The sequence below is a fragment of the Scardinius erythrophthalmus genome (assembly GCF_964197995.2).
Source record: "Scardinius erythrophthalmus genome assembly, chromosome: 16".
NCBI classification, from domain to species: Eukaryota; Metazoa; Chordata; class Actinopteri; order Cypriniformes; family Leuciscidae; genus Scardinius; species Scardinius erythrophthalmus.
The window spans coordinates 18,148,008-18,161,250 of NC_138236.1; the positions used below are offsets into that span (position 1 = coordinate 18,148,008).

Here is a 13,243-nt window from a genome sequence, read left to right on the forward strand (position 1 = left end):
TACGCTGGTTTTCTGCTCTGCTAATAGACGCTTGCTGGTTGGTGCGAGATGCATTCTGGGATATCTGTCTGTCTCAAGTCCGCACAAGTCACCTCTCGATGCATCCTCGATAAAAGGGGCGGATCAAGAACACATCTGGGGATTTGAACTGTTCTTGGCTTGATGTGAACTTACTTGGGCAGCGACTGATGACGTTTCATATTTCCACAAGAACACAAGTACTGACAAGAACACATATTGAGAAACGGCCAGTAACTTTTTACTAATGTTGTCATTTTGGGCTTATTTTGACACCTAGTGGTGTGGATGAAGCGGATTAGATTTCACAAGTAAAAATGTCCAGTAACAGAGGTTGCAGGACTAAATTGAGTATTATTCAGCTGGTCATGTGATCTCAAAATGGTGAACCTCAGGTAAACCTATCCATATAAATAAAACGACAACTAAAATGTCTGAAGTATTTTTCTCTGTCTGTAGTTCTTTGTGTAAAACTATTTAATGAGGGAAAAATTACTGTGTGAACTTTCGATCTAATTAGCCAATTATTACAATGATGGCAGATTTTTAGTCACAGCAGTTTGACATCCAGTTCAGTCAAGACGTTTACTTAAAATAATTAGGTATAATATTTAAGTAAATGCATTCAAGAAAGCCATTTGCATGTCCTTCATTATTTTTTAAGTTCAACGAACTGCTCATTTTGTACAGTTCCGCTTTAGAATAAGGATACAGACAAGAGAAAGAATATAGAATAGCAAGAACATGGATGTAATTAGACGAGTGGAACAAAGAGACAAGAGATGGATGTTCAGTCCATTTTCTCCTCTGTTCGCTTTTTGCGTGTCCTTTTCACTCCCGCCTTCCCTTTTTTCCCCCGCTCCTTCTCTCTCTCGCCCGCCTGGACAAAGCTGGATGATTATACTGCGAGCCTGAGCTGCAGAACAAATCACATTTCTGAAGGGGAGAGATGGAAATAAACAGGCCTCTTGCTGGAGAGATAGCACAGAGAGAGTGAGAGAAACACGAAAGAGATGATGAGGAATTCATGGTGGGAAGATAAAGAGGAGGAAAGTTAAGGAAATGTAAAGTAGGGGAGAGACGCAGAGGAAAAGTTACGGAAGGTATAACGAAAAAAAAAACCCAGAGGAAACAAGTGACGGATGAAGCAAGTTACAGAGGAAAAGGGAGCATAGTGTGAGGGTTATGGGGCTGAAGACAAGAAAAGCGAGGGGAAAATGAAGGAAAGAGACGGGTTTGATGTTAAAGAGAAGGTGGGGGAGCCTGTGTAGGTGTGAAAGCGAAAGGGAATGAGATTAGTGAGGAAAAGCAGGCGGTATGAGAGGGAATTATGAGTTTTAGAGAGGAGCAGAAAGCGACGAAAAGAAAAGAACAGAGAAAAGAAGGGCAGGGGATAGAAATATGCCGGATTGGAGAAGAGACAAGGTGCTGAGGGAAACGGAACTGCATGGGGAAGACCAGGAATAAGCGAGTGACAGATTGAGATAAAAAAGAAGAGAGAGGATTTGCAAGGGATTATATTATTTATGGTGCAAACGTTTTTTTTAACCGCATATGATTGGCAGAGAGAGAGATTCTTCAGAGAGATAGTTTTAATTTTAGACCACAAAGTGAAAGAAAGAGATTTACTGTATAAAGATAGAAGCATAGAATCTCAGTCCGTCAGCTTTTCCCCCAAAGCTGCTTGCTTACAGATTACCTGAAGCATCACAGTCACAGTTTGGGTGACTTCTGGGTTCTGGCTTCATGTTGTACAGAATTATGCCTGGAAAAATAAAACACAGTGATGAGTGACTCATGAGTTACGAAGATATCAGGTGCTGCCAGAGCGAGACTGAAAGACTGAAGCGTAATTGGATTAAAGGACAGAATCAAAGGACGTCTTAACATCTCGACAGTGATAGTATTGTTACACTTTGACGTGGATCTCTCAGGACGTCCTCATCCTCTGCCTGGTTGTCTGCTAATTCAGTAATAAATGTGTTATGTATGACTACTGTGTGTGTGTGAGGCTGGTGGCTCCACTGTATGCTGTAATTCAGATAGCTAGTTAATCTCTAGCAGGGTAGTGTCTTATAAGCCAGCTCTGTATCTGGCCTTCTACCAAGTCACTAAATTCAACTCACCTCCATAATTTACTGCTGCTTTCTTAGTTGGAGAAGATGGGGAAAGATGGCCTGCCTTAAAGGGACAATTCATCCAAAAATGATTTTACATAAAATGAGATCATTTTACTCAACTTACACTAACCTGTATGACTACACAAAAACAAACACAAAAAGGATATTTTGAAGAATTGTTGTTTTTGACCCAACTGACTTTCATTGAAGAGACAAAATATTTCAGACTTCAGAATATCTTCTTTTGTGTTCTTTTGTGTTCAAAATTACCCCCTAATTATTGTAAACTTATTGAACCCCCAAGGGTCTGTAACTTAATTTCAATATAAAAACAAAATTGTTATGGTACAAATTTAATGAATTAATGTGTTACCATATTCTCGGTTAACAAATAGATAAAATAACATATTTAAAGTCCCCCTGTGGTGAAAATCAAGCTTTTACTGTTGTTTAAATTATGTCTATGTGGTGTTTTTAATATGTTTTAAGACAAACCATGTGCAAATTCAACTCCATTGCTGAGTATTTTCTCCTTAAAACTGCAGTGAACCAAAGACGGTTTAAAGTCACTGGTGTTTCTGACGTCAAAAACTAACTTGTAACCAATCACGTCAACGTGTGATCATCAGCAAGTGGATCTCTGAGCTGGTGTGAGTGAGTGGAGGTGGGGCTAATTTGCATATTCATAGAACTGTGTATACTAGCTTAGCATGAATATTTTTTAGGAAAAAACGTTTAAATATGTCATTTTGGTGATCAAAGATGAGTTTTATAGGATAAAATTGTTGACTACAGGGGGACTTTAACCTACAACTTTTCAGAATTTTATAAATAAATCTTAAAATTTTTAATAATAATCAATACTAAAAAAGTAATGTAAAGGTGGAGTTTATAATATTTATATTTCAGATTTTTATTAATATTTCAACTCATTTATTTAATTAATTATTTATTTGCTCATCCTACCTTTTCACTTGAGGATGACAATTTCTGCAGTTTGTGTGCATTGATACGTCGCCCTCATCTGGCCAAATCATGAAGTTCTCATCCACATCCCACAACCCCACTCCACCCCCAACCTCCTTTATTTGTTTGCTTCTCACAGCATCAGTACGCCTGCCTGCAATTGATCACTTCACTTTCACACTTAATCCAATTGTGAGCATGTTGTGTATTTTATTATGGTTTGATTCTAATAGGGTCAAGATGAATCCATCTGTAGTTCCTTGTTGTTTTTTGCCTGACTCATAAACTTGCGTGCCCACAATGCAGATAAGACCGTAAACAACTCCCACACAAGTTGTAATGCTCAAGCTTGTGTAATGGACTCGACCGCCCCTCCGCAATGTTCCTGGCAGCTGCGAATGTGTCCAAAATCCGCAGCTGTCTTTCTCCTGCCCTGTGCCTCCCTCTACATCTCGCTTGATGTCTTTCCACCTCCATCAGCGAGTTGGCGAGTTTCTCGAATGCCGTATTGGCCTCACGGCACGCTGCCCTCCCTCCGTGCCATTTGTTTCTCCGTTTGCGTCCCTTCATTTCGGTCATTTACATGAAGAGGAGACAGCTGGCGTGCGTCAGAGTGCATTTAGCGGATGCTCAATTAGCCGTGTTTTGTTTGACTTCTCAATCAAACACATTTAGATACTTTTGTTGGGAATTTGGCCACACTTGTTTGAGTTCTGTTAGGTTTGAATTAGGTTTTTAATTGCCTCCTATGCATTCACAGACCTTCTCTTGATGTATAGTGCTGTTGGAACAATTAGGAGCCATTAAAACAATGGCGGGCAAGTCTGCGGACGCCCGAATGCTGAGTAATAACATTCATTAGAATAATAATTGGGATAGCAATGGCAGTGCCGATTGTCGTGATATGAATCACAATATTGATGCAGAAGACAGAAATAATAATGGCTACAATTACAATGGCAATTGTGCAAAATTTCAAGGCGTCCTCAGTCACTGCCTCTCATTTTCTTCTCTGTTCTTGCCTCTTGATTTCGGCTCAATACCTCACCTGTCAATGTTTTATTAACCCGCTCTCCCTCCACGCTGAATTCAAGACAAGGGTACTCTGAGATGGATAGAGCCCAGCAGAATTAAATTTAAATGAAGCCAGATGAGCAGGGCAACGGGTGACGGAGGATGCCGTCGCACACCTTTCTCCTTTATTTCCCTTCTGAACTTTGTCTTTTGTCTCTTTTCGCTCTCATCGAGCACGTCACACACCCTAATCCTAATTGTTTCTCTCTGAGACGTCCTCTATAACCACGAGGTCCTGATGAAATGTTTGAAAGCAATCTTAACATTATTGTGTGGGAGAACTTTGAGCACTTTTGACTTTGAGGGGAAAAAAACGTCACTCTAGTTAGTTTTTACCAATGGTACAACATTGGGTAGACATTACAGAATAACACTTTTTTGAAAGTCATGAACTAATATTTTCACACTTTTACATAATTTGGCAAAATTGCAGCTTGATTGTAAATTGGGCCTATGCATAATAAATGTACACTGTAAAAAATTTGCTGTAGTTTTGCAGCTGTTTGCCAGTAACTTACTGTAGATTTAAATTTATGTTATTTACTGGCAACAGTTTGCTCAAAGTTAAATGAACATTAAACATTAACAAGTCTTTGTCTTTAAAGAATAAAATTATAAAATAACAATCTAATGCAAAGCATTCTGGGAACCAGAAATCTTCATCAACCTTTTTCTGTTTTTTTCCTTCAGATTTTGGTTCCCAGAATGCTTTGCATGAGGATGTTATTTTAGTTTTATTCTGTAAAGATAAAGACTTGTTAATGTTTAATGTTCATTTAATTTTGAACAAATTGTTGCCAGTAAATAACATCAATTTAAATCTACAGTAAGTTACTGGCAAGTAGCTGCCAGTAATACTGTAATTTCTACAGATTTTTCTAACAGTGTATTGTTCACACTGAGAATAGTGACAAGCTTGAGATAAAATATAAGTACACTAACATTTCTAGAGGCAAAATTGTTGGTAATGGTGGAAATTATATTAAGGGACAGTTGAAAGAGAGTTGCATTCTTTTTTTAAATTAACACTTAATTAAAGTTAAATTAAGTGGGTAAGTTAAATTAATAAAAACAAAAAGCAAAAAGCTGAGAAAAACACGTTTTTGTCAAAGACCACGTCTGGATCGGATTCAGAATGATGATCAAAACATAGATGGAGGAGATTGAGTCCATCAACACCCCCAAAGCTTCACAGTCCTATACCTCAACCTCCTTCTTCACGTCTTTAGAAAAGTAGCTTGATAAAATAAATGGAAAAACAAATGAGAAATTCATGGGAGAAAGTATCCAAGGCAGTTTTAATGTGACATTTATATAAATAAATATAGAAAAATGTTAGTTTGAATAAAAATCAATCCCTGGAACAGAAGCGTCTATAGTTAATGAAACGCCCTTCACCTTCTCCACATTATTATTATTTTTTTTATGGTGTGAAATGAGTCATCTGCACAATACTCGAGTAACTGTTGGTTCTAAGCTCAAGCTATATACAGACTTCTTGTCATACGGCAAGTCTGTAACATGTCAGTCTGAGCATGTCAGACATCCTGTCCTAGCTAGGTGAGTGGAGAGATGGAGGAGACAGGTCTCAGCGAATCAGCCGATGTCATCATATGGAGTCTGTTCTGGGGATGAGCGTGGTGTCAGGGTTGCGAATCATTACAGATCACCAGAGACAGGCTCTCTATGAAGAACACTGCTAATGATGTGCTGTGGTGGGTTCCAGCAACATGCTCACACAGGCCAGCGGTGATGACCTCATGTTCAACCTACCCTACTCCATACTGCTAAAATAAACATCAACAATACACGAGCGTCACCCAGAACATGCACCAGACATTACCTTCAACTAAGATGTGTTCGTTTTAGCAGCGAAAGTGCCATTAGTTGTTCTGTGTTGCTTGCGTATGACTGAACCGAGTTCATTCTCCCAAAAGAGCCGTCATTACCGACGCTTTCACAAGCTGGATGTTAGATCGAGCAGATGGAAGAGAGAAGTGTGTCAGCTCACAGTAATGGATAAAGATAACGATGCTATTGGTCTAACCAGCACTTAATTAGGACCCCTTTCTTTCTTTTTCTCCCTCTCGCTGTCTCTGACTATCTGTCAGTCTCTCATTATTTTCTTTTTTCACTCGTCTGTCTCTCCTCTTCTGCATAGTTCACACTTCTAAGCACAAAGGTAGTTACGTGAGAGAGTTGTTAATTGGTCACTGAGGTATTTCTTTCTTCAAAATTGCTCCATGTGCCATCTTGTCTCCTTCTGTCCATCAAAAATACCTTTTATAAATGATTAATTTCACCAAATGAGAGTTCTGCATTAAGTCTGTTACCCCTCTGTCTTTCAGCGCGGGGTCAGGCCGTGCAGGCTGAGAACGTGACCGTGCTGGAGGGGGGGACGGCACAGATCTCTTGCCGTCTTCAGAACTACGACGGCTCGATCGTGGTCATCCAGAACCCACGCAGACAAACGCTCTTCTTCAATGGAACACGAGGTGAGCGCAGCTAAAACTTCATCGGCCATCGCTAGCAGATCTTTTTAAATCCCCATGAAAATAACATCTCTTAAAGTGTTCGAACAAAAGTGTTTTGGCATAATTATTTTAATATGCCTGCTCCCATTACTTTATGTTAGCTAGAAGACTTATGAAGATTATGCTGAAGATTATTCTGGGATACTGTTAGTGGGATATTGTTTATTTGGAGAGAATAAACAAAGAAATTTTGAAATTTTACTTTATTCTCACAATTGTGACTTAATTTCTCACAATGTGGCTTTATATTTCATGATTGCAAATGTATTCTCGTAATTGTCACTACTTCTCAAAATTTTGACTGTTTTAACTTTAAAATGTTTTTCTATAACAAGGAAACAAATATGTGATTATATTTTACAATGTGACTTTTTTTGTGACTGTGAATTTTTCCTCATAATTGCGACTTTATATCTCACAATTTTAACCTTTTTTCTAGAAATTGTGACTTAATATCTTATAGTGTGACTTTTTTCAAATTTGTGACTCACAGTGTGACATTATTTTATATCAAAGTTTTATTGCATAAAAATAACTTTTGCAATTGCATTATACAGTAATGCTTTCTCAAATTGCAAATGCAAATCTCACAATTAAATTTTTTTCACCTAGAAATTGTAATTGTCCCACAATATGTTATTATTTCTCATATGCAATTTTTTCCCCTTTTTATAAACAATATCATAATTGCTTTTTTAAAACTTTGAGGCAGAAATGGTTTTCAATAATAACATGAATAAACTTTGTTGCATTATATAATGCAAAACAGATAATTAGTTAATCATATAGTTATCACTAGTCACATATGGAAACTCTGATTTATATATTTTTATATATTATATTTAAAATACACATCCACATTGCTGGTCTGTTAAACCTCATGTTGTAACGGTCACCAGCTGGAGTGCCTTTGAGAGCCACCAGAGGGCACTCCACACCAGACTCTCACGTTCACTCACAGACTACATCTCACATCATTCTCTGCCTGGACTCATTAGCACTCAAGTCCAAGTGATCTGGGGGCGCGGGCGGGTATAGATATATACACTAGATGTCGCCTTGGCTACTGCAGTTCATTGGAACAAAACCGTAGCCAAGGCGACATCTAGTGTATATATCTATACCCGCCCGCGCCATCAGATCACTTGGACGTGGTTGTGTTCAAGAGGTAACAACGATATAAATACTGTTCGTTTTCTCACACAAACCGCTCGTTTCGTGTCTTAGGCCATCAATGTGTACTTACGATGGGGAATTGTTTAATTTGGACGACGGGGAATTGTTTTAATTTGGACTCTGTGCATGCTCTTTGAGACAGTAACCATAGACCTGCATTAAATGACTGACAGACAAGAACGGTTTGACCTAAAAATATCAAAATTGAAACTACTGCGGAAAAAAAGACACCTACATCTTGGATGCCCTTGAGGTAAGCTAAAACATACCAAAATTTAATTTCAAAGTGAACTATCCCTTTAATAAAGCTGCAATTGGATCTCACCTTCGAGTCTCGGAGCAGTTTCGTGACAGAAAACTTCGTCTAACCAAGATCCAGCAGCGACGACCAACCATGCGTCTCCGTCAAGGAGACCGGCCCATAGAGGAACACGTCATGGACTTTTTGGAGCTGGCTCGCTTGACCTGTATGGATGAACAATGCCTTATGCCTTATCTTTTTTCGTGGAGGACTATCTGAACTGCTCAGTTTATTCATGCCCTTGCATGATCCTCACGGGACTTTAGAGCACTATATGGACTACGGGATGTTAACCGATGACCATTTGACCGATGGTTGACCGTGTCAACCTTAACCGATCAAAGTTGTCGGTAGTTGGTTAAAAAAAAAGTGATCTCTAAATTAGGCTATTATAGACAGTGGACTAAACGCTACTACAGTTAGCCATCTCATTCCAAGATCTTTTTGTGTGAAGTGAACAAATCCCTCACACTCAATTTTTCATAACTCGCCTGTTTGTACTTAATAAACCAATAAAAACATTTAGCGTGAGGTCACAGCGTTTGGGTTCGCGCGCTCACAAGGTTTGTGAAAAGTAAAGGCTACAGGCTACAGGCTAAAACACTCGAGGTTAGAGCCAGGGTAGACGACAGGAGGAAGCGTGCAAAGAAAAGTAGTGTGTGGGACCATTTCACCAAAAAGAATGACACAGATGTAAGTTGCAACTTGTGTGTTACAGTGCTTAAATACAGTAGTAGCACATCATCTATGATGTAAGGTGATGATGATCATCATCTTTCTTTATTATTGTTAGCACTACCTCAAACTAAAGCGGCGTCTCTTCGGAGCGGTCATTTTCTTAAATGAGCCGCAGCAATGTTTCAAATGGGCTTCTAAAGCTAGACAAACGCCTTTATTTTCAACGCGATCACCTTGTATCCAAACCATTTTGAAACTAAGGAGCCATTTGTCCTCCGATTACATACAAGCTCCTCGGCACCGTGTTTGCGGGACTCATGTTTCGCGCTGTAGGGGATTTAAAAAAAGTGACGTGAGCGGGAGGCAGAGCGGCAGAGAGATGTGAAAGAGTTGCGAAATTGCAGGCGCGGCTCTAAATGGCTGTTATTTCAAATAGCGTAGCATATTCATTTAAACTAATCGGTTAACCGGTTTCAACCGGCTAATGAGGCTCGGTGGTCGGTCAAGAAAATTTTTAGTTTTCGGCATCCCTAATATGGACCCGGTCCTTTTGTTAAGTGGCTCATCGTTTACTGTGGGCGTGGTAGAGGAGGAGCACCGTGAACCCACAGTATCCCCTCAGCCAGTGCTTCACACCAGTCCTGCCGAGCCAGAGCTTCACGCCAGTCCTGCCGAGCCAGAGCTTCACATCAGTCCTGCCGATTCAGAGCTTCAAGACGTCACTTCTGCTGATCCAGAGACTGTTCACGTCACTTCTGCCGATCCAGAGACTGTTCACGTCACGTCTGCCGATCCAGAGACTGTTCACGTCACTTCTGCCGATCCAGAGACTGTTCATGTCATTTCTGCCGATCCAGAGACTGTTCACGCCACTTCTGCCGATCCAGAGACTGTTCACGTCACGCCCGCCGAACCAGTGTCTCAGGACAAGATGGTCGCCGCCGAGCCAATGTCTCAGGACAAGATGGTCGCCGCCGAGCCAGTGTCTCAGGACAAGATGGCCTCCGCCGAGTCAGTGTCTTCGGACAAGATGGCCGCCGCCGAGCCAGTGTCTCCGAACAAGATGGCCGCCGCCGAGCCAGTGTCTCCGAATGAGATGACCGCTGCCACTGCCTGAGCCCTCAGCATAGATAGCCGCTGCCATGGTGTCTGCTCCTGTTCCTGAGCCGGTGTCTGCTCCTGTTCCTGAGCCGGTGTCTGTTCCTCTTCCTGAGCCGGTGTCTGTTCCTGTTCCTGAGCCGGTGTCTGTTCCTGTTCCTGAGCCGGTGTCTGTTCCTGTGCCATGGTCGCCCGCAGGGTCGTCTCCGCCCTGGCCGCCTGAAGGGTCGTCTCCTCCCTGGCCGCCTGAAGGGTCGTCTCCTCCCTGGCCTCCTGAAGGGTCGTCTCCTCCTTGGCCGCCTGAAGGGCCGTCTCCTCCCTGGCCGCCTGAAGGGTCGTCTCCGCCCTGGCCGCCTGAAGGGTCGTCTCCGCCCTGGCCGCCTGAAGGGTCGTCTCCGCCCTGGCCTCCTGAAGGGTCGTCTCCTCCCTGGCCGCCTGAAGTGTCGTCTCCTCCCTGGCTGTCGTCTCCTCCCTGGTCGCCTGCTCTGCCTGGGTTGCCTGCTCCGCCCTGGTCGCCTGCACAGCCTGATCCGCCCTGGTCGCCTGCACAGCCTGATCCGCCCTGGTCGCCTGCACAGCCTGATCCGCCCTGGTCGCCTGCACAGCCTGATCCGCCCTGGTCGCCTGCACAGCCTGATCCGCCCTGGTCACCTGCACAGCCTGATCTGCCCTGGCCTCCCGTCTTGCCGCAGTCTCCAGGTCCTCTTCAACTTCACAGGCCTGGCCCTCCATCCCGCCCCCGGGTCCTCCTCTGCTCCACCACCCTACTGGACTGTTTTTCTGAGCGTCTCGAATCCGCTTGTTAAAGGGGGGGCTATGTAACGGTCACCAGCTGAAGTGCCTTTGAGAGCCACCAGAGGGCACTCCACACTAGAGGTCTTCACGGGTCCAAAAATTCGTGCCCGAACCCGAAAGAGACCCGTAATGTGCTAAACCGAACCGACCCGGACCCGTCTATTATTTCAAAAGCTGGACCCGGACCCGTGCAGATCCGAGAAATGCCTAACTGGACCCGACCCGGACCCGTCTATTATTTGAAAGCTGGACCCGAAACCGACGGGAAGACACAGACCCGACTGGACCCGATTGTCACATATTCCACCTTAAACTGCTATTACAAGTCAATAAACCTGTTGCGAAAAATACAACTTTTTGTCTTACCTAATTTAAGCCGTGGTAGCTTAGTAGTCTCCTCTCCTTTCCTTGTAACGTTACCTGACTGGCTGTGATCATGCATTACAATCCTCCGACAAGAAAGTTATTCATGTTATTCCTCTCGTTATTCCAAGTCCAAGCTTAATCCACTCATTATTTCAGCTTCAAAAGTCCACTTGATGTCACGGTGACGGATGACAAATGCAACTTTGCACATGTAACGTTAACTTACATTCTGACTCGAGTTAACTCGCATAATAACTTTGACTGTTTGCCCTTTTGAACTAACGTTATAATAACGATTGCTCGTTCAGTGCCATGGCCGCTGACGTTATTTATTTGCTATCATCTCTGTGCTCTCTGCTCTGCATCGAGTCCTAATCTGACCACTAAAACTTTAAGATTAAACAAGACGGTTAATTTATATTGTAAAATCTAAAGCGCGGTTTGGCGGTCCCTCACTGAAGCTCTGGTAACTGGTTGCCATAGAAACATGACACGCGCTTGAGACTGCACATGCACGCTAGCTGGATCAACCTAAAATATGCTTTTTAACGCAATTTATTTTGAGTGTCCTAATTTTACAAGTTGCAAGTTACAAAAAAAACACAAGCAGTGTCTAATCACGACCGGGTTTTCTCCGAGTCTGATCTAATGACTCCGATCGCACGGGTATTACACACAATGTTAAACAGACCCGGGACCCGAAGTAATAAATTCGGACCCGACCCGGACCCGGCTGATCATTTAAAATATAGACCCGAACCCGTACGGGTCCCGGGTCGGGTCCCGGGTCAACGGGTCTCGGGTTCACTGTGTAGACCTCTACTCCACACCAGACTCTCACGTTCACTCACAGACTACATCTCACATCATTCTCTGCCTGGACTCATCAGCACTCATTATCACATTCACCTGTATCTCATTATATTGTTTAGTTCACCCCGTGGATTACTCTTGTGCCTCTGACCCCTGCCTGTTTTGTTTTGTTTTGTTTGTTTGTTTGGACTGTCTTCCTGTGTTTGACCCTCTGCTTGTTGGACTACGATTCTGGATAACCCCTTTTAATAAAGCTGCAATTGGATCTCACCCTCAAGTTTTGGAGCAGTTTCGTGACACATGTAAAGTTTGTCATTGATTTTATTAAAGCTCGTCCCCATTTTGCTGCATTTTTATCATGTACCAAAATTAACTTATTGAGCCCTCCTTCTCTGACACTGACTTAATCAGACACATTCCTTTTCCATTAATGGTTCTCTTTTAGTGCTGGTAAGTGGTAAATATGTTAAACACAACCTTGGAGTTCGTGCTAGCAGTGGAGCAGTCTCTTTTCATGCTAGTTAGCTTTTATCATCTTTGGAATATATTTATACTGGCGCCATCAGTCTTTCTGAAACCCTTTTTAACTGATTACACCTTATTTCAATTTCTTTTTAAGGTCCTTTTATGTAATAACCTTTGTTTTTTCCATCACAGCCATCACTATCACTCAAATTTGAAATCTCTTTAAGTGATGACTTTCTGTCACCCTCGTTTTGCATGATATGTAATGTGTTTTTATCCTTGCCTTTGTAACCCTTGCCTCAGAGAAGGACTCAGAAAGCATACGTAATTCTGTGAAAAAAGAGAATGGAGAGAAAGAATGAAATTGGTAGAAACAGAAAGGACCACAAAAGCTAAAAGCTGAATTAGTATCTGTGATCTCTGCCTTTATAAGTGCACATAATTGGGCCATTTTGTTGGAGCTAAATCACACCTCATCTGAACCATTCACACTACTCTTTTTTTTTTTTTTTAGACTCACTTTTTACTAACATTCTTTATGCTTTTAATATCGGTGGATTCTACAGTGTCATCATGACAGCTCCAAGCTGCCCTTACTGCTTGAGTGCCCTGGTCTAAATGTACAGAGAAACGCAAATAAAACTCCGCTTGCTAACTAATGAATCCCGATAACAGTCTTTTAGCGGGCAACAGAGCGTAAATATCCCTCAGCGGTCATGAATACAATAACCTATCAGCTTGCGCCCTTTCCATGAGATTCTTTCATATTGGCCAGATCTGTAAGGTATGTAAATGAAGCGTGACTAAAGGTGACAGCGGCCTGGACAATGCATTGACAT

General features: G+C 42.1%; 1 protein-coding gene across 4 annotated transcripts in view; it reads left to right on the forward strand.

Annotated features, from left to right (window-relative positions):
* The window catches only part of cadm4 (cell adhesion molecule 4), a 158,643-nt gene that overhangs the window by 116,278 nt on the left and 29,122 nt on the right, over positions 1–13,243 (forward strand). For all 4 annotated transcript variants that reach the window (XM_081388719.1, XM_081388721.1, XM_081388720.1 and 1 more), the window contains exon 2: positions 6,527–6,673. In XM_081388719.1, the coding sequence (XP_081244845.1) occupies positions 6,527–6,673 (147 nt within the window). The remainder of the gene's footprint in view (positions 1–6,526; positions 6,674–13,243) is intronic.